The sequence below is a fragment of the Aquila chrysaetos genome, chromosome 4, assembly GCF_900496995.4.
Source record: "Aquila chrysaetos chrysaetos chromosome 4, bAquChr1.4, whole genome shotgun sequence".
Taxonomy (NCBI): Eukaryota; Metazoa; Chordata; class Aves; order Accipitriformes; family Accipitridae; genus Aquila; species Aquila chrysaetos.
In genome coordinates, this window is record NC_044007.1 from 31,931,546 (window position 1) to 31,951,418 (window position 19,873).

At 42.3% G+C, this 19,873-nt stretch overlaps 1 protein-coding gene across 8 annotated transcripts in view; it reads left to right on the plus strand.

The window, feature by feature from the left end:
* The window catches only part of PAG1 (phosphoprotein membrane anchor with glycosphingolipid microdomains 1), a 116,551-nt gene that overhangs the window by 86,281 nt on the left and 10,397 nt on the right, over positions 1 to 19,873 (plus strand). For all 8 annotated transcript variants that reach the window (XM_030011987.2, XM_030011986.2, XM_030011992.2 and 5 more), the window contains 5 exons: positions 7,277 to 7,491; positions 9,863 to 9,914; positions 10,460 to 10,556; positions 13,538 to 14,130; positions 18,712 to 18,771. In XM_030011987.2, the coding sequence (XP_029867847.1) occupies positions 7,364 to 7,491; positions 9,863 to 9,914; positions 10,460 to 10,556; positions 13,538 to 14,130; positions 18,712 to 18,771 (930 nt within the window). In that variant the 5' untranslated portion in view covers positions 7,277 to 7,363. The remainder of the gene's footprint in view (positions 1 to 7,276; positions 7,492 to 9,862; positions 9,915 to 10,459; positions 10,557 to 13,537; positions 14,131 to 18,711; positions 18,772 to 19,873) is intronic.

Sequence of the window (19,873 nt, forward strand, 5' to 3'; positions counted from 1 at the left end):
AGTACTGGATCTACATTTAAACAGCTAGAAGCCAAAACAACACAGATACAGAAACAGTAACATAAATCAGTCTCAAAACTTTTTTACAGTGCATTTGGAGAAACTCCACAATCTTGATTCTGGTGACACTGTGGTGTGAGGAGAGGTTCTGCCAAGCAGGACCTCAGTCCAGACAGCAGTCCTGTTGCCTGTTGTCTCCAGAAGTATTTAATTGCAATTGCTCTTACGCACCTAGTGCCAATTTAAAGCAAGGATAATGTGTGTATTCAGGCTGTTCCATAGTATCATCCATTTTGATGTAGCAATGCCTGAGAATTGCCTGAATTTTCTTTTTGATAAAATTTCAAGATCTTTGTACTTACTTTGAGGTACTCATACATGCTTATTGCTATTTTGATATCTTAATATGGTTTTTGTCACTTATAACAGAGTTGATTGCCCCAGGCAGCAAATAGAACTGGGAACTGGGAGAGAGAAGCTGGGAGCTGGTGAGAGGAGCTGGAGTGGGTGGAAAGCTGGGCAGTCCTGTGGTGGAGGAGTACTAAGAGATGAGAAGGAGCTCTAGCACAGGGGGATCGAGGTCAAAAGGACCCACAGTTATCAGATTCTCAGTCTGAGGTACGAAGGATCTGGTTTTACCAGGTTAGAACAGCCTGGAACATAATTTTGGCTGCAGTAAAATGTTTTTTTCCCCAACTAATACCAAGCACAGCTCAGGAGTTAGCTCCAGTCAGGGACCACTCCTGGAAGACCATTTGGATACAACCACCATTCTATGGAGAATAAGAAAGTTTATCAGTATGGGCTCGGGCTGTACCATGCCAACTGACTGCAGTAAAAGACAATTATTGCCGACATGTTTCATTTACTGCTATGGATGTAACCTTAATGCTCAGAGCACAACTCCCATCAACTTCTGCAGGCAGGCTCCAAACCAGGACCTGCAGTAGGAGATACCTGTGAAAAGTTTGGCCCAAGTATTTTGCCCACACAAAGACAAATGCAGCCCTGATGGTGTCACAAAATTTGGGTGTAATGCTGTATCAGATTGTGCTGTCAGGAATTCACCAGCAGTGGCAAGCTACAGAAAGGAGGCAGGAGCTGCCTCCAGCTGCTCTGCTGTTAAAGCATGGTGAGGCCACATGGTGGAAAAGGTCAGAAAACATTTTCCATTTAAAATCACGAGGTTTAGAGAACGTCTATTTGGGTGAAGTGTGCTTTTAAGTTCATTTTAACCCAGTTCACCATAGTGCTACACTTAAGCTCATGCCAGGAGCATGAATGGCGTTTCCCGGCCAGTGGCATGGTGTTTCCATGCATGCAGAGAACAGTCCTGACATGGAAATGGTTCTGGATTGAAGCGCATCTGCCACGTCCTCCCTCTTGTGTAAATCAAGCGCGTAGTTCGGTGTGAACTCTTGTTGGTGCGGGAGTTGTGGTAAGGGATTGCCCGCCTTCAGGTGTTTTCTTTAGGGTGGCCTGAGGATGTTACATACAAGGGACGTGCTCAGTCTTTGGGCACTTGGACATACAATGCCCCTGCTGATGCCAGAGCTGGGCTGAAGTGGCAGAGAGTTTTCTGGAGAGGAAGTAAGGTAACAGGACCTCATTAGGTCTCCTGTAGGACTCTAGCTTCATAGAGAAAGTCTGTTTTCAGTATCTGGAGGAACAGAAGATAAAAGGATCAGCATTTATAGATGTTACTTGTACCTGCAGGACTGTTTCTGCTGCTGCCTCTTTGTTGTAGCCCGGGTTTCTGTTCCATTTTTGGGTTTGAATGACAGTGTTTGCAGCTGGATGTAGGCAAGAGGACATTAGTTTCATAATTCTCAGCTCCTGCCTCAGTTCATGGTTCCACTTATCTTGTACTTCACCATTTTCTGGTTTAATGCAGCTCGCTGGGGGCTTGCTACCAGACCAATAAAAATCTCCTTTAAAAATTACAACCTTCTTCCCCGCTTTCCCCTCTCCCTCCGAGGTCTGCACTGTTGGGGTGGAGGGGATCTTCCAAACTGGGTGATCTGACTGATCTGTTTTGAGTTTAGCAGCAGATGACTGAAGGCACTGGGAACAGGAGGGGTGGGAAGGAGAAGAGGGCAGCAGGAAACAGAGCAGCCTGAGAAGGAGCCCTGTAACCAAAGCTCAGCGCAGAGGCGAACACGTGGAGCTCCTGGGCAGTGCCCCTGTTAGCCGAATCCGGCCTGACAGCCCAGGACAGGGAGTCACGATCCCGCGGCCCTCCCCGAATCTCTCCTGTCCTGTCGCGTTTGGCTTCTCACACTCAAAGTCGCTCAGTTGTCAAAACAATTTCTTCCCTTGCCTACGCTCCATCTATAATTCATTAAGAAAAGCAGAGAGGTGAAGCCGTCAGCTTTTCCCACTCTTTCCCCTCTGGAAAGCGTGGGCCGAGCGTGGTTTGCAGCAGGACATGAATGAATGGTTGTAAAACCCGGAGGCCAAGGGGAAGGTGGTGGGAGAGGGACACGCTGCCATCTCCTGCCGGCCGTCCCGGGGCATGGCGTCCACCTCTCGCAAAGGACGTCCCCTGTGCGTTTCACCATAACCTCAGGCAGATCTTTGCTCAGAAAACCCAGCTCAGATCCTGGACCCGAAGCACGCTGGGTCTGTCTGTTCCGGGGCTTCAAAGGAGTTCAGGTCTCAGTCCAAGCTTTTCCTCTCTAGTTGAAATTGTCCCTCCATGTGCTCCCTAAAATTGCAGCCTGTATCTTATGCACAAAACTGCTTCACCCCAGGTACAGTTTTTTATCCGTCAGTTTGGCTACAAATTTGCACTTGCAAGTCCTACGTTCAGGCTGAACTGCCTCAGCTCTGCTTTATCCCCGCAACAGCTGTAAGGAAAAATAACACATTATTCACCATGAAAATGCAGGTCATGCAATGAAATATCTGTCTTTTTGAAACTGCAGATGTAATTGTGCGTTTAAGTACAATTTTGAGGAAATGGCTACGGGTGTTATTTGCCATATAGGTTCCACTAATGGCAAATATTGATGTCTAAAAAGCAAGAGAAAGTTGCCACAAGAAGGAGACATTTTATTCAGTATAGTGTAAGGCTTAGTTTTCTGAACTGATAATGACTTTGAAATGTGAACGCAAACCGTGGTTTGCATTTTGCCTTGAATGAAATAACTGGTTTTCTTATCCAGGTATTCCAGGCCTGTCTCTATTACTCATTTGTGGAGTTCAGCATCACCAGCAACTTGTGTGGAGATTTCTGTGAAAGGGTACAACAAAAGACATTTTCATCTTAAAAAGATCACATATGAAAAAAAAACAACCAACCCACAAACCAGTTTAGTTGACTGTTGCTCTGTCTTAGCGATGTCTCTCTGCAAGCTTAAACTATTCAAGTCTGTGAGTCTTTCAAAGGTCGAGGTAGGGCTCTTTTCAAGCCCAGCAGATGAAAGGCCAGGCGTAAGCTCCATCTTTAGCAGCAGGGTTTGCGTTCAGCAAGAGCCACAACTCCCTGTCCCCGGATGGAGAGATTCACCAGAGGGCAGCACGCCATCACTTTTTATTGTAAAAGCAGGAGTTAACCATGTCAGCTGTCTAAGAGCTTTTTTGAAATTAGCTGCTTGTTGTTCCGTAGTTATGATTGCAAATAAGTTTCTCTTTAAAGCTAGCCTCTGAAGCCACTCCAGAATCCATTATATTAGGCATACATTAACGTTTTAGTGTCCAGGCATTCACCAAGAGGAAGCAGAGGGAGTCCAGACAGTTGTATTTTCGGTGTATCTCTCTGCCAGGTTTCTGTCCAGGGCTGGTCCGGGCAGCTGATGCGTTCTTGTCCAGCTTCAAGTATTTCAGAAGCTCTCCTGTGTTAAAGGCAGCACCTTGAGTGAATACTATTTCAGCCTCATTGTTTCGGAGGCATTAAACAGTAGGAGTAAGCCCTCTGATGGCACTTCATGAGAACAGTTCAGAGAGGGTGAATGTAGGCATGCTTTTTTTGTATTATAATTATATTTGCTTCTGGTTGTCCTGTATGCTGAGCAGCTTCTAGGCCCTCTAGCACTTATGCCAAACTCTCGCCATTCAAGGAGCTGAGAGGAGTCACTGGTTGCATTTTGCCTGCTCAGCTTCCCTCACGCAGGGCTTCATCTGTTGTCAATCTGTTCCAATTTCTTACTCTATTCTGCTTGCACAGGTAACTGGTGACTCCGGCAGTTGCATCCCCTGGTTCAAGTGCCACTGTACTTTTCCGACCTTTTCTGACCTCTTTCTCTCAACTTACAGTCAAATCTTTGGTATCTGAATTCTTGCTCTTTTGCTGTAGATTAACTACATCTTCTGTCCTTGTCTTTCTCTTTGCTCCATTTGGCTTCTGCCTGGTGGGATGTCTCATGTCTAGCTTCAATCTTGCACTTCACTCTTGACATTCACACGTAGGTCTCCCTCGACTCTCTCCCTCTGATCTCACTCCTTTTTAAGCTCAGTCTCAACTCCGTCTGCTCCTGCTCATCCCAACACTCCCTAATGCTGCATTGAAGTCTTCAAACATGCAGGTTTTCTATGGGGCTGCTCCTCATGCATCCTTAGCTTTCCTTAGCTCAAATATTATCGTTATTTTAAGGCCAGCAGCCTTAAGAATGTATCTGTAGAATAAAAGAATATCTTTTCCTACCATATTAGCTTTTGGTACATTACTTAGTCTTCTGAGAGGAGTGTAGTATTGTTCTTCAGAGTAGGTATAAACTTATGAACTTAGTAGTAGAAATAATTTAAGTGATATCTTTCAAGACAAAAATAAATGTGATTCTGTTTAAAGAAAAATATTTTTAAATCCCTGTTCTTTTTCTTGTATTTTGCTTTGCCCAATATTTGAAAAAAACAAAAGAAAGGTTTCTTTTTTTCATTTGCATTCCCTCTTTTTATTTCTTGGGAAAACTAAGGAAGAAAATACAACAAAAATGCTGAAAAAAGATTTGATTCCATTTTCATTTTTTCACTTTTCATTTCATCCTTTTTTTCCAAGGAAGGAAGAAAATTAGTATTTTTCAAAGTCAAAAGGATAGGAAAAAAGAATGTAAAAGATCTTTTAAGAATAACTTTTAAAAGCTTGAACAGGGCAGAAAATGTCTTTGAAAATTCATAAAAAATAAAAGTTGAAAAGAAAAATACTTTCTATTGAAAACACTTTACAAAGGTTTGGAGCTAGTTAGGGCAGCCAGTGCGGTGTGCTTTGTAGTGTTTTCTGAATGAGGACAGTCCATCACCTCTACAGGAATTCATCCCAGTGCACGGTGCCCTTGCACCTAATCAGAGAGGTTTTTGCGGGCATTACACCAAGTTTTCTCCTGACTAAATCTGATTCCACTTCTCTTAAGGTCTCTCCATTTCACAGCCCGTGATGTGACTATGACTCAGTGTAGAAGTAACCTGAGTTTTGCTTTAAAATAGGGATGAGGCAGGTCTGTATCAGATTCACATCTGCAATATACATCATTTTTAGAGTGGTCTGCCATTGCTTTTAAATAATTTTTCAAGCTCTACCAAGATAACCACAGAGGCACATTGCGTGGCAGCGGTCGTCCCCAAAGAGCAGTGGTGCTTTGGTGTTGGTGCTCAAGGCTACCAGTAAGTCATATCTGTGCTTTGGCAAGGTGTGTGACACCTACTCTTCCCATCCTGTTTATTTAGGGGTTTGGAGAAGTTACAGATTATCTGGCTTTCTTATAACATGGCCAAACTAGAAATATTTAACTACACTTTGAAGATTGTCTTTCTAGGCTCAGCAACTTTTTCCATCTTTTGTTTGTTTCTTCCCATTTCAAGTTATTGCAATGACATTAATATCTAAAAGAAAAAAAAAAAAAAAAAGCTTTTATCTGCCATGGATGAATTAATAAGAATTGGTTCTTCTTGGAAGGTGTCCAGAAGTCTGATCCTGCATGGTAGAAACCAATGAATGAGACCATTTTATGTAGGAACAGAAATGTTACTTCTAAGAGCTACCCAGTCACATAGCTTAGTTGTTAAGTTTCTTCTGCTGACTCACCAGATTTCCTTTGATGTGAATGGCCTTTTTCTGGAAATGAATCTTTTTTCCTTTTAAGATTTTAATAACAAAATGGTGACATGGTCGGTTTTGATACAGATATGATATTAGTACCTAACTGAATTTGCTATTACAAAGTGTGCTTCTGCTGCAAAGAAAAAAATATATGTATATACATATTTTGTATATAAATATATATATATGAAAATATATGCATGAAATTAAAGTAAGTCTTAGTGGCTTTTACATTATTCAATCTTATGTTTGTGCTACTGTTTCATTCCCAAAAGATAACTGCTCATCTCTTCGCCATTGTATTCTAGTTCAGTATTTATCAGTCTTGAAGTCTAACTGAAAGCCTGTAAATAGACTTTGCATAACCTATTCCTAAATTACAGAGAATCTGGTATCTTCAGCAGTGCAGAATGAAAATCTTCTTTTTAATTTTGCCATGTTAACAATGTATTACATTAAAAATATGTATAAATTTTAGAATATATTGTATACCAAAACTTATATATCGTAAATACTGTTTACCTGGGATGTTTCTCCAGGGCCTGCTGTGCTGTAGCAAAAGTTGTGTTTACTTACACACCACTCTGTCTACTTTTCTTATTGTTTTCTTAGACTCAGGTGGGGAGAAGCAAAAAAAGAAAGTTCAGTATTACTACTCTCCAGACATACTATTAAGAAAGTAAGCATTTCACATAGAAATAAGATTAGATCTGATCCACTGTGAGAAAGGTCTTTGTGGTATTCCTTTCAAAGACTTGCCTAGCTTATTTTTCCCTGTACTTTAAGCACTGGATCATGTGCAGGCAGGAGATGTTGAGAGAGAAGGAGGTGAATGCCTTCTGCAGCTCTCTTTTTGGCTTGTAAATTTTGCAGAAGTTGTAGTTGGTTTTGAAAGCTCACTTTTCAATGAAGTTAACAAATATCACTGCAAAACAGACTGCTCTGTCCCTCAAAGTGGATTTATAAGCTTTTTCCTCAAAATACAAGTACAGAGATACTGTACTACCTTTTATTCATGTTGAGATTGTAGATAGGTAACACCTTGCGTTAATATTTGACGTTTGCTCTGTGTCACTGTCAGAAATGTAGCTGAAAATCTCTTTGGCTGGCTGGCTGGCTTGTACTCGAAACTGTTTTTTTGTAAGATCTGGATTTGAAAATCTCTCCTGCCAGATTTGTAGCTGTCAGATTCATTATCTTCAGAATTTATATTAACCTCTAATGGTGTTTTTCTTTCTGCAGAAACAGAAGGTGCACACAGCACAGATGCCAGCCTTCTGCAAGGAATAACCTCTTCAGCCCCAAGTGACGCCAGCTCCTCCTAGTACCATGGGGCCAGGGGGTGGTTTCTTAGGCAGTGGACTCCAGGTCCATGTCATCCTGTGGGGAAGTTTGGCAGCCATGACAACACTCTTGTTCCTCACCTTCCTCATCTTCCTCTGCTCCAGCTGCAACAGGTGAGGCTCAGGTGGTTACTTAGCAGGCAGTAACGGTTCTTGAGTCAAATAGTGCGGGGATTGAAATAGCTTCACTGATAACTAGTTAGCAAGAAATACTGAGGACTTAGGTACAGAAATAAAAAAAGTACAGTACAAAATCTGTTTTCAGAGCAAACCTGAATTGGAACAGTCCTGTTCCTTCTAAATTTTTTTTTTTTTGCTTTTGCTGCGAAGGAAAAACACAGTTGTGTTTGCTAGGTGCTTTCTCCTAAGCTGAAGCCTGGGGCACAGGTGGACAAGGACCGTTAGCAGATCACACCGCACCTGAAACTGAGAAAATTAGGTGGGCTGAACAGGACCAAAAAAGTATAGGTAAAAAGGAAAGGAAAACAGTTTCTAAGTATTTCAGCTTTGCTTTGGCCATTCCTGAAGACTAGGGAGTTGATCCTGCCGTTCAAGCCCAGATGAGTAAGAATCAAACGGTGATACTAATTAATGCCTTGTACTCATACCTTATCCTTTTCATTTCTCCGTAAGAGGGTTCGATTTCACCAGTACAGGCACTTCTACTGACTTTGTTTATTCACATTTCAAGGCCCCTTCGTGGCACATAAGCTGAGCCCTGCTGATTGCACGGGGGAGCCGGGCAGCCTGTGCTCAATCCACGGTGCCCGTCCAACAGGTCAGACCTTTCGCGAGGAGGAGCGGGACTGCTGTGGTCCATATCGCTACATTTTGCCAGCATAGCTCAATCAGCCAAGTGTATGCAGGGGGGAAAAAAAACCCTATCCATAACTCAGTACAGCAGCAAAATCTTTGTTTTGGACCCTTACGCCTACGGGAGCATGTTCTTTCAGCCATTCAGCATTGAGAACATTGAGGAAGCTGTGTTGCCGTAAAATACGCTATATTGGCATAAGGTGTGTCTACAGTGGAAGGCCCTGTTTTTCAGCAGGATTTCTCTAATGCCCACGTTGCAAAAAAACAGTCATGGGCAAGACCAAACCTCACAAGTTGGTTGAAACCCTAAAAAGCGTAAGTTGGAACTTCATGTGATTCAGGAGAAATGTTTTTGTAAGCTGTTAGGTGACATTGCAATATCTTCCTATTCATCACAGTTTCCTATGATACCTGTGTAAAAATATGTAATTTTTTAATTTCTTTACAAGTATAAAACCTATCTTAAAAATCTTTAAGCCCACAAACATTGCATTTAGCTACCATGGTTTGTCTTGTAACACTCCAGTCTTTGAAACATCTCTAGAAAGATGTTTTTAAAACAGAGTCAAACCACGGAGTATGTCTTTGCAGTTACAGAGATACATTGTCAGAAACTATCTGTTGATTCTTTTTAACAAATTCTTGTGTTGGTAGTCTGGACACAGTGTCTTTATTTCAGGTCATTCTGTAGGGCAGGTTGTTTATGCATAAATGCAATTATGTAAAATTTCTTCCTAGCTTACTCTTCAAAAATGGTTGAGGACACAGAAAACTGAACAAAATCTGCTCCTTCTAAAATGTCAGAGTCAGAAAAACTTCCAGAGAGGAAATTAAGTATTTGTAAACGTTAACTCCACTCTGCATTGGTGGAGCCTTACTTGCTCTGTTTTCTTATTTCCCAATTACATACAATTTTAACAGTTGCTAATGTGGGAAGTACGGTGCATTGCAGACTTCAGAAGAAGCACAGATTTCATACTGTCAGTATTTTCTCACCTTTTTACTTGCCTTTTCATTTAGGGGAAGGACTATTATTATTTTAAGCTCATAGTTTATTACAGTATTTCAGAATAAGAGCTGTATTTCCAAAATGGTAAAAACTAGAAGCGTGATTCATACTTTGAGTCCTGTGAAGCAGGATTCATTTTAAAATGAAGGCCTCTGCTGCTATGAAATTTGTAGGCCTTCTTGAACTGCTCATGCTTATTATTATCACTAGCCTCCTGAGTGGGAGTAGGCTAGATTTTTGTGGGCCTTTTCTAATTCTTCATAGGATAAACAGCTTTTTCTAATGCAGTTTAAGGAACTGCCCAGGTAGTCTGTCACCAAAACATGTATCTCATGTATCTCTGAGCATTTCAGATATGATTAAATTGAGGATAATAATATTTTTATTATCATCAGTTACTCCTTACTGTGATCTTACACTGAACGAGAAAAAGGTTTGTGTGTTTGTTGTACCTCTTCAGATGTGTTTATAACCACCCTGCCTTGATGGTGACCTTACACAGAGGTCATACCAGTCCCTGTAATAATTTTCAGTTATTCTGTTTTCAATATTGTTGTGAATCACAGTTCTGTTCCCTGCAGGTACGTAAGGTCTATTAATGATTGGCATTTGTATATTAGTAGAATCTGTAGTAAAGGTTTATACATCTTTTTCATTAAGGGAAAAGAAGGCCAAACATCAGAATGGAGATCATGAAAACCTGATGAATGTGGTAAGTATTTATTTCTGGCAGCTTGTGTCTGTCTTGTGGTTGGTTTGTACCAAGCTCCTTGCAAAATACTGCAGATTGGAAAATAGCTCAGGAATTTGGAGATGGTTGAGCAAGGGCAACTTTAAAAGTTGCAGAACAGGAAAAGAAGGAGAACTTGTGTAGACCCTGATAATCTGCACTTTCTCAATGCTCTTTCTGCCACTATTGTACTCCAGATCTCCTGCTTTTCTTTCACTCTGTTTGCAGCACAAGCACAGTGTACCCTTTGTCAGCTGCCATCTTCTCATGGGTTAAAGCCATGGTGATGTCTATTACCATAAAGGTTGGAAGGGACATCGCTCTGTACATAATTGCATTTATTTGTTTTAACATCTGTAAACACAGGCACCTAAATCTTTGCGTATAGTCGGCATGGTTTGACTCTCCTGCCAATAACACCTGTGAGTCAGAGCTCCGGAGATCAGAATGAAATTCATTGTGTACCTATTTATGCAAACATTTATTCTGATCCAGTGGTGATTAGATCTCACTAATTTGTGTTGCAGCCTTCCGACAAGGAAGTGTTCAGCCACTCGATCACAAGTTCGGCTACAGAGCCCCCTCCAAGCAGCGACCAGAACGGGGCACTCAGCAATGGCGAGGGTGAGTAGCGCAGCCCCTGCGGGCGGGATGAACGAACGGTGCCGTCCCCTTGCTCGCAGCTCGCACGTTAGCTGCACGTTGGTGATCCCTCAAGTCTTCGGTTTCTAGCCTTCAGCTTTCCAAGCACGCAGTCGTGCCATTTGTCAGAATACCCTGCGTTTCCCCTCCGCTCGCCTCTGGAGGTCTGACATGAGATCAGCTGCTGTATCCCTGGGCAGTGGCCAGGCATGCAGCTCTCCTGGAGGGCAGTCAGTCTTCTTCGCAGAGGACATAATTCACACAAAACTTATGATCGAGTTAAAAAATGCAGTGAGCATGTTTGCCTTGCTGGGAAGTCAGTAGCCCATGCCATGGAGATGTTGGTGTTTTAGGCTGCATCTCCACTTCCCTGTCGAGCGTGCTCTGGCACAGCCCTACACCCCAGCTTCCAGTCCTCCATGCCAGCCAACACTGGGAAGGTGCTAAGGTCCTCCTCTGGGCCACCGAGCTACACCTGCAGATTGACCAGGCCATCAGGTAAAGACTGCGGTGTTCCCTAATCTTGGCCAGCTACCGAGTTGGGATGTGACCAGAAGATGCAGTTGTACCTTGGAGCTTCACTCTTGGAGGCTGTGGAAATATTTCAGGTCCTCCTCCAGGGACTACAGCTTTGTATCATAGTCCCGTGCTGTGCAAGGCTGTCACTTGTTTTTTTTGTATTTTAGAAAACAGGCAACATAAATAGGCTTCCTTTTTTTTCTGTAGTCTTTGCTTTGCTGAACGCTCAAAATGATTCACAGTGAGGTATCACTGGAAAATATTTTACTCAGCTGCACTTAAAAATAAACTTGGTCTCAGCTCAGAGCCACCGGGAGCCAACTGTTGTCTCCACGCCAGGCACCGACACTGGGGGCTGCGCTCCTCATCTCCTACCTCCTCATCTCACTGTGCAGCTGGGGGCTAAGCTATTCAATCTTTACCCCTCAGAGACAAGTATTCAAAGGAATTTTTAAACTTTGGTTTTGCAACTAATCGCTGCTCCTGTCCATTGGCTTGTTGCATATGTAGGTGTGTGGCTCACCCAGGGACTCGATGCGCAAAGCCCTGCAGAAGGGAAGCATTTCTTTTTGCCATGAGTCACCACACATGCAGCTGTCAAAGCTGCTACTAAAAGGTGTGCTGTCAACCAGCAGACAGTTTTCAGACTGTCTGATATTACTGAGCTTATGCTCTGCATAACGACCCTTCTGAATAACAGGAACCAATGTGCTTTAATTTCTTATTTATACTTTATGCATTCTTTTTGTTAATAGTTTGTTCTTTCACCAATTCTGCTAGCCTTTTGAGCAGGGGCAGGGCTATAGAAGCAACAGCATCAAATGTTGGGGTTTTTTTCCTTTACACAGCCTGCCAGCATTGTGTTTATCTATGGAAACCCCTTATCTATGCCAACCCCTTCTGTGTCACTACCCATAACCACAGGAGCATGGAAATGCGAGCTCTCATTACTTCTGATTATCCCCCTCCAGGCTGAATGGGGTGGGTGCTCTCTGGAGCCTGTGGCGGTGCTCTGCATAGCACAGAAATCCCTGAGACCGAGCACCACTGGGGGAAAACATGTTCCACCTTCTCCAGGCCAGTTCCTGATGTTCCTCAGGAAGTCTGCAGGCATCCTGGGTAATGACCAGGACACCCTGAGTCCTAGTCAGGATGCAATAGGACACTGCCTCCTATTCTACCTATTCCTTCCTAGCTGTATGCAGGAGCCAAGTGAATGGAGAAGGATGTTTTCCTTTTCTTCTCCTCCCATCTCCCATTCAGGCAGCGATTACCATCCCACACCTCCAGTTCCATCCTGAGTTTTGCTGTCTGGGTACAGCTCCCAGCGGGTGCTGACTGCGTGAGTCTGCATGCCCCGAGCACAAGAGAAAGCAATGTCCCTGACAGGCCCCAAATCAAGGGTACTGATTGCTTTGGCAACACTTTATGACATCATGTCAAACACACTGAAGGAAATGGAAGAATGAGTTGATTTTGCTGAGAGAGTACCATGGGAACTGTACTAAGAAAAGTAAAGCTATTCAGAAGTCATTTTTCAAAGAAATGGTGTCATGTAAACTTACATACTGTATACTACCTGGAACATGCTTGTATGTGCCCATGTATACATCCCTGAATGCAGACAAATGTCATACGTGTGCACTGTAAGATAAGAAGTCCATAGATTTCAGTCCCTAATACCCTCTAGTGACAGCGACGTGACCTGCTTCTGGGACTTAAAATAACATGTTCTGCCTAACACTACTTTCTGAAGTCTAGTCTTCTCTTTTGTGCATATGGCTGGCTCGTTAGTAGGTTGTCAACCTACATTATGTGCTGCGAGACTAAGAGAAGTATGGCATAGCCTTCCAGTGAGGAGCTTCTGGTGTAGTGTGCAGCGAGGCTGGCTGCGGCAGGGCTGAGCAAAGTGTGATTCAGACGAGAATTTGGCCAGCACGTTAAACAAGGTGAGGGCTGGGTAGGGAGGAAGAAAGAACACTTTCCTTTTTGTTTCCAAAGGATAGGGAAATAGAAAGGAAAATCTAACAAAGCTTTTTTTAAAGGCACTCGGTTTGAGGCCTCCCACCAGTGTTCCCCATCTGAGACTGAGCAGTCTGTAAGCATTCAGTATAACTGAGTACAGCTGAATATCCATGCACACCTGCACCTGCCCACCAATGGTTGTTCTTACTGTGAATGCTGTTGCTATATAATGTGCCTTGGGGGTGCACAGAGTATTTAAGATGTTGTGAGAAAGATATTTTAACGGTAGAGTGCAGAAATCTCTGAAACTGAAATCTTTTGATAAACAAAAAGCATGATGACCAGTAGACATTTCCAGGCATTAGTATCATTTATCCTTTCCAATGAGACACAAAACCAAAGTGGTGTAGAGAGTACCAAATTGCACTCACCGTATAGTTATGCATCTGTTTTAAATACTTCTTCATAATTTTCTCTAGTACTCTCAGAGGACAGTACAACTGCCTGTATTCAGCCTTATGAAGAAGTACAGACATCTGTCTCTGATCTGCTAGATCAACAGGATAGTCTTGGAAAGCCTGTAAAATGTCACCAGAGCCGGGAACTACCCAGTATTCCCCCTAACACCACCATGGAAACCATCATCTCAGCTAGAAATGCAGAAAATGATCAAAGTCTTGGAATGGAAGGGCCTTACGAGGTCTTGAAAGACAGCTCCTCTCAGGAGAACATAGTTGAAGACTGCTTGTATGAAACTGTGAAGGAAATTAAAGATGTTGGAGCAGTAGCCAGCATGGAAGAGAGCTGTAACAGCAAATCAAAGGCTTCACTGACCGTTTCTGAAGGTCAGAATCAGATTCCTGAGTGCAGAATTGAATCAGCAGAATATGCATCTGTTGACCGAAATAAAAAAAGTCGCCAGAGTGCTAATTCAGAAAGCCCTCTTGACAACACACCAGATGTAGAGGATGAGCTTCCCCCTCCAGTACCCATGAAGCTTCTTGATGAAAATGAGAATGTGCAAGAAAAAGAAGTGGAAGAAGTGACAGAAGGAGCAAGTAAACCAGAGAAGGTAACTACTGCAAATACTTGACCTTGTCAAACAGCCAAATAATGATAAAGAACATACAGGTGGGAGACGATTTTTTTTTTTAATAACAAAAATAATGCCAAGAAAGAAAAACACTCAAGGTGACACAAGACTGTAAAATATGGAAATACGAAAATGTACAGTATAGTCTTTGCATTATAGGCATGTATTCATTTTATTGCAGCCTATATTTTGGATTGTTGCAGTATGTACTTCATAAGGCTTTTCCCAAATATTTTCCAGAAATTGCATAGGGGGCCTCTGCTTCTTTGTTTAATGGTATTATACTTGTGGGAGTTATTACCATAGGTATCCAGTATCTCTGTCAGCATCTGTATCTTGTTCAAAATTCCCCCTTTGTTTTTTTCTAATGAAACCTCAATTTACAAAAAAGAGAGGGGGGCATTCTTGGGGGATGCCCTAACTTTAGATGTGCCTCCTTTGTTGGACCACCTTGACTCAGCTGTGCAAGTGTTAGGTATCTGCTCAAAGCCACTCGTCTCGTCTCTCTCTGTAGGAGAGAGGGACAGAAAGAGAGAGAGATTACAACTGTAGGCTTTTATATTTGTGAAATTCTGTATGTATGTCACACGTAAACAGAGTAATGAATTTCTGCCTGCTGAAATCATGGCCAAAAGTTATGTTTTCTCAGCAGCTTGTTCTTTCTCCCAGCCTAGGGACAAGTTAGTGGGGAACTCCTTGAAAATTAGAATCGTGACATTTTCAACAAGTTATTTTCCCATTTTTAGTTTTTCACCAGAATTAATTTTAAGGATGCTTTCAGATCATTGCACAGAGTTTTCATAAACTGTTGAGTTTGCATTTTTCTAAACTACTTTAGATAACTTATTATTAATTGTGAATGAAAGAACCGTGATTTTAGCAGATTAATATAATTCTGGTGTCTGACTCATCAAATAATATTAGGTATTGATGAAAACTTCCAAAAAATCTTTAACATGCGATGTGACATTTTAGTGTAAACATTTACCTGAAAAATCATAGCAGAGCTGAGGTATTGTTACTTGTTTCTGCTAGTTCTCTTATATGAAGTATTATTTCAGTAATCCAGGCAGAGGGCAGAAAAATACCTTGTTAAATAACTGACTAACCATGTAACCTATAAAGCACAACAGAGCCAAAATGAATAAACTGAAGACTACTCATAATATAAAAATGGTTTTTCTGGACTCTTCAGTGCACATTCTTACAAATAACGAGCTCGTTAAGTAAAAAATTAAGATGTGATTGTCAACAATAATCCACCAACACTGCCCCCTCCCAAATTCAGGCCATATGTAGTTTCTAATTAAACTTTTAGAGAAACAGCTTTCCGTAACAGTGACATTTTTCCTACCAGGTGTGAAAAGACTTGCAGAAAATCATTGTATTTCCCAGGCACCAATACAAAGGAAAAGCATTTGCTGCTCTGTAGCTCCCCAGCACACTGTGTATACAGTGTCAGTAACTGCAAGGAGTGGGAATTGATTAAAATGGTTCAGGTTTTGAAGGATTAATCAAGAGATGACACATGCAGTCCCCTAAGTGCCAGAAAAAAGGTGTTTGTCTAATTAAAATTTATTCAGAGCTAAAGCCATCCTGAGTTAAAGCTTCAGCAGCATCAGATCATTCCCGCGTTTGCTGCTAGGTACATGCATTATGCATCGAAGCGTGCGCCTGTCCTGTCCTTGAGAGCTACAGCTGCAGCAGAGTTGGAAATGGTAATTGATGGAATATATAAATGTCATTATTGTTGGCATTGTGTGGGGAGGTGGTTGCAGGATTGTTTTTCTGTTGTGATGATGATAATTTTTCCCTCTATTTTGCTGCATCAAACAATGCAGAGCAATGCCTGTTTTTTCCGACGTGGCAACCAAAACCAAGATGTTTATGGAAATGTATGTTACGTTGATAACTCTTTTAGTTAAACAGAGTCCATAGGTGTCTCTTTTTGCTTCCTCTCTTGTGAGGCTACTTAGCTGCCTTGCTTAACATGACATCCGTATCCCAAACTTTTCAGCCTTCTGCCCTGACCCTGGTGAAGAGAGAGGTTGGGCGTAAGTCGTGCAAGTCTCTCTCACTATAATTAGGCTTTGCTTTAGTAGGGCACAAAGAAGGGACAGGCAGGGAGGCTGCTTGTGTAACCGAGACTTGTACCTGCCAACAGACAGGGAACAGACCGTCTCCAGGCTGTTTCAGTCTCACCCTGTAAAAGAGGGCAGCCAGGATGATCCCTAGCCCATGCCAGTTCCTCAAGCACACTCATTTGGGAGAGAGCTAGGTGGACCAAGCCAGAGACCGTTCCAGTATAGAACAGCATGAAAAGGATAAAGGATCCTTTCAAGAGCCAGAAGTGCAATAAATGGGTGAAAATTAATTATCTAAATTGGTTATTGGCCATGACCCAGCCAAACCCTTTGGAAGGTTTTGGAGAAAAAAGACACCTTTAATAGCATGAGGTCTCTTACAGGCCTCTGTCACCTGGAAAAACTTGGGCATAGTTGTTCTAATAAAACTGGAGAGGCAGAACAGTTTTTCTTTAGTTCTTCGTTTTTAATTAAGAAAAAGGAAGTACAGATCTCCTTTTTCACCCATGTCTTTCCAGAGTGAGCACTGGTAGAAATGCTCTCTGTGTGTACATCTGGTTGCTGCCATCTGATTTCAGATCTGCACAGCCTGAGGATGGGCAAAGCCTCTCTTACAAATGCACCCGAGGAGAATGGTCTTCTTGTTCTGGTGCCCGAGTCAGGAGCAGTAGCTGAGCCAAAGAGCAAAAAATCAAGTGCTGTCAAGGAACAAAAGGAAAGTGGAAGGGAAATAAGGACATACGCTGTTTGTGTTGCTGCTGTTGAGGTTTCAAGCATAATTTATAATATTGCTAGGTACAGCATGTTTAGGAGCAAGTATTTTTTTCAGTTTCCAAGATGACAATATCCTTCAAAATTGATGTCTCACAGGTTTCACATTTAGAAGAAAGAACATTAGGTCCCAGGGAAACAAGAACAGGATTGCCAGCACCCTGGGTTATTTGTCAATACTTGAGTGGGAAACTGTAGAAGGGGTCCTGACACATGGTGCTTATAGACGCACTGATGAGAGAAAATAACTTTGCTGAAGAATTTTGCAAGTGCGTTTGTTTTAATGTGTGAGGATGCAATTAGTAACTTACTCCTCAACACAACAAATATCCTGCAAATAAGAAAGACTAAACTGAGCTGCTGTAGTGAAGCAGATCTAATAAAGGGCCAAAATATATTTGAATTTCTCCTTTTTTTTTTTTTTTTTTGGTGAGTAAACAAACCACAGGTTAAAGAGCACGTTCTCCAGGCAGTGAGAAAGAAGCAGGGAGTTGTTAGGTGTGAGGGAGCAGCAGGCAGACTTCAGTGCGCTTTGGGTCAGGGTCTTCATCAGAAGTGCCCCAGGGGTTTGAAGCTTGGTATTTACCAGAAATAAAAACACCAAGAAAAATGGAAGTAGGAAAGAATCTGTTGTAATGAGCCCCTGTGGAAAAAAAAAAGTCTTGTGTGTCTAGTATGTGCGTGGAAGCAGTATTTGATTGGCTGTGCTAAAAATAGCTCTAATTCTCCTCCTTGGTCTGCACTGGAGGAGGTCTGAAGTATTTTAGGTGGAGAGTTTTTATGAAACACCAAAATATGGCCCATTACAAACAGTGCTGGAAGACTCCCTCTGAATCACTGTGGAGCAGGAGTCCAGCAAAGCCTTCTCGCCCCAGCAGGGAGGAATCACACCGCCGCTGGGAGGTAGCCAGGGTCTTCGTTGTCACAAAGGTCCTAAGACATTTTTCATAAGAGCAAAACGCTGTTCCCCCAGTGTTTTGTGACCTAACTTCTACATGATGCTTTACGTGCTTGAAGTTAGACTCGATACCAAACCAAGCCCTCCATCCTTCAGTAACTTTGCTATGTGAACTGGATCCAGCCAGATGCTTTGAGGGTCGAGCCGCCCACCTCCGGGTGGGTCACAGCAGGTCTTTTCCATGCTCGCGGTCGGAGCGGCTGTGAGGCGGTGCTGCTGCGCACCTCTGCACCGCTGCTGCATTTGGGGGGGGAGGAGGACACGGTCCCTCCCTTGCAGCACTTCCAGGAGCCACTGCATGAAGGATAACAATCGTCAGGAAGGTGCCAGTTGGGTATTGTTCTTGTGTCATCTAAAAGCGTATCTGAAAATCACATGGAAGGCCAACTAGTGAGTCGCAACAGCTGACTTTTAATTGTTCAAAAGCCTTTGCAGACTCTTTCTTGCTTCACTGGAAGTGTAAAGGCAGGGATACAGTGGAGCAGAGTTTGTTTTAACCATTACATTATTTTTACCCTTTTCAGGTCAGGACAAGAGCAGATACATTAAAAAGCTCTACTAACCTCGGGGCTGTTATCTCCAGAGATGTACTCTGGATATTAGGGATATTAGCTACGTAAAATGGAACTAGTGAGCAAATGACCATAAAATATAATGTATTGATTGTAATGGGAGGCTTTTATTATAGGTTTCACGCTGTTGACTGGTAATAAACCTTTTTTTTTTTTCTTTCTTCCTTTTTTACAGAGGCTTAGTTCGATGTCTTACAAGTCTCGGGAGGAAGATCCATCTCTTACAGAAGATGAGGTGGGTTTCTTGCACGAAATTCAATAACTAACTAGAGACCTTTTTTCAGGCAGAAATTAGCATAAACTCTGCATGATTAAACAGAATCTAAGAAAGGTGAAATTTGTCTGAAGGGAAAATGACAGCCAAAGTTTCTCTGCACAGAGTTTGTATTGCCACATTGCTAAAATCAGAACTATTCCAGCATATGGCTATATCAGGCCAATAGGTTAAAAAGTGGTGTCAGAAAATAACAGGAGGCCACAATTAGCTGATCGTTAGGGCAGCTTCTTGGTTTGGAAGACAAACTCTACTTAAGAATAATAATCAGCAGCCTTTTGAAACATGCTCCACCTTCTCCATGCAAAGTGTTTGGAGCTCTGGGAAATAAACGGAAGCACAATAAAAGCACTGGAACATAAACTGTTCTTCAAAATGTCTATTAGTCAAATAAATTGAGGAGATTGAAACAAAGACAGAAAAGTTAAACAGAAATAAGGTTGCTTGTGATCGTCTCCAATACACCCGTGCAGTTTATAAATACATTCTCCAGACATAAAAGTAAACATAAACTTGGCAATGACCTGAGTGAGCTAATGCTTTCTGCTGGGAGAAGCGCTCCCACACATTAGTGAATAAATTGACCCTTAGACTGGGTTCATGTAATTTAATGTTGGAAAGGGTTGAAGTATGGATGAGCAGAAAAGCCGTTTTTTTGTTTGATTGGCTGAAATCAGTAAGAACTAAGAAGTATTGCCACCTGCAGTTGGATGTCTCTCTTTATAAAAAAAAAAACCTAAAAAATACAGAATTAACAGAAGCGACCTGGTTCATCTGCATCAGTCAGTGTTGCTTAATGGTAATGGACATTTTTGTGCCAATCTACTATTATAATTGGATTGATACAAGTCCGGAGTGGCCTTGCACACTTGGGAAAGTCTTTAAATGTAACAGGAGAGCTATGCTGCAGTTGCGATATTATGTACCGGAGGAGCAGCGCAGGGAATTTCAGCTGTCTGCCCTGTGCAAGGGGTAGTATCCACCTGGACTGGGAGAGGGAGTCAAGCGGCTCCCTGTGCTTGGCACCAGAGCCGCGAGCCCTGAGCGAAGGGACATGTGTGGA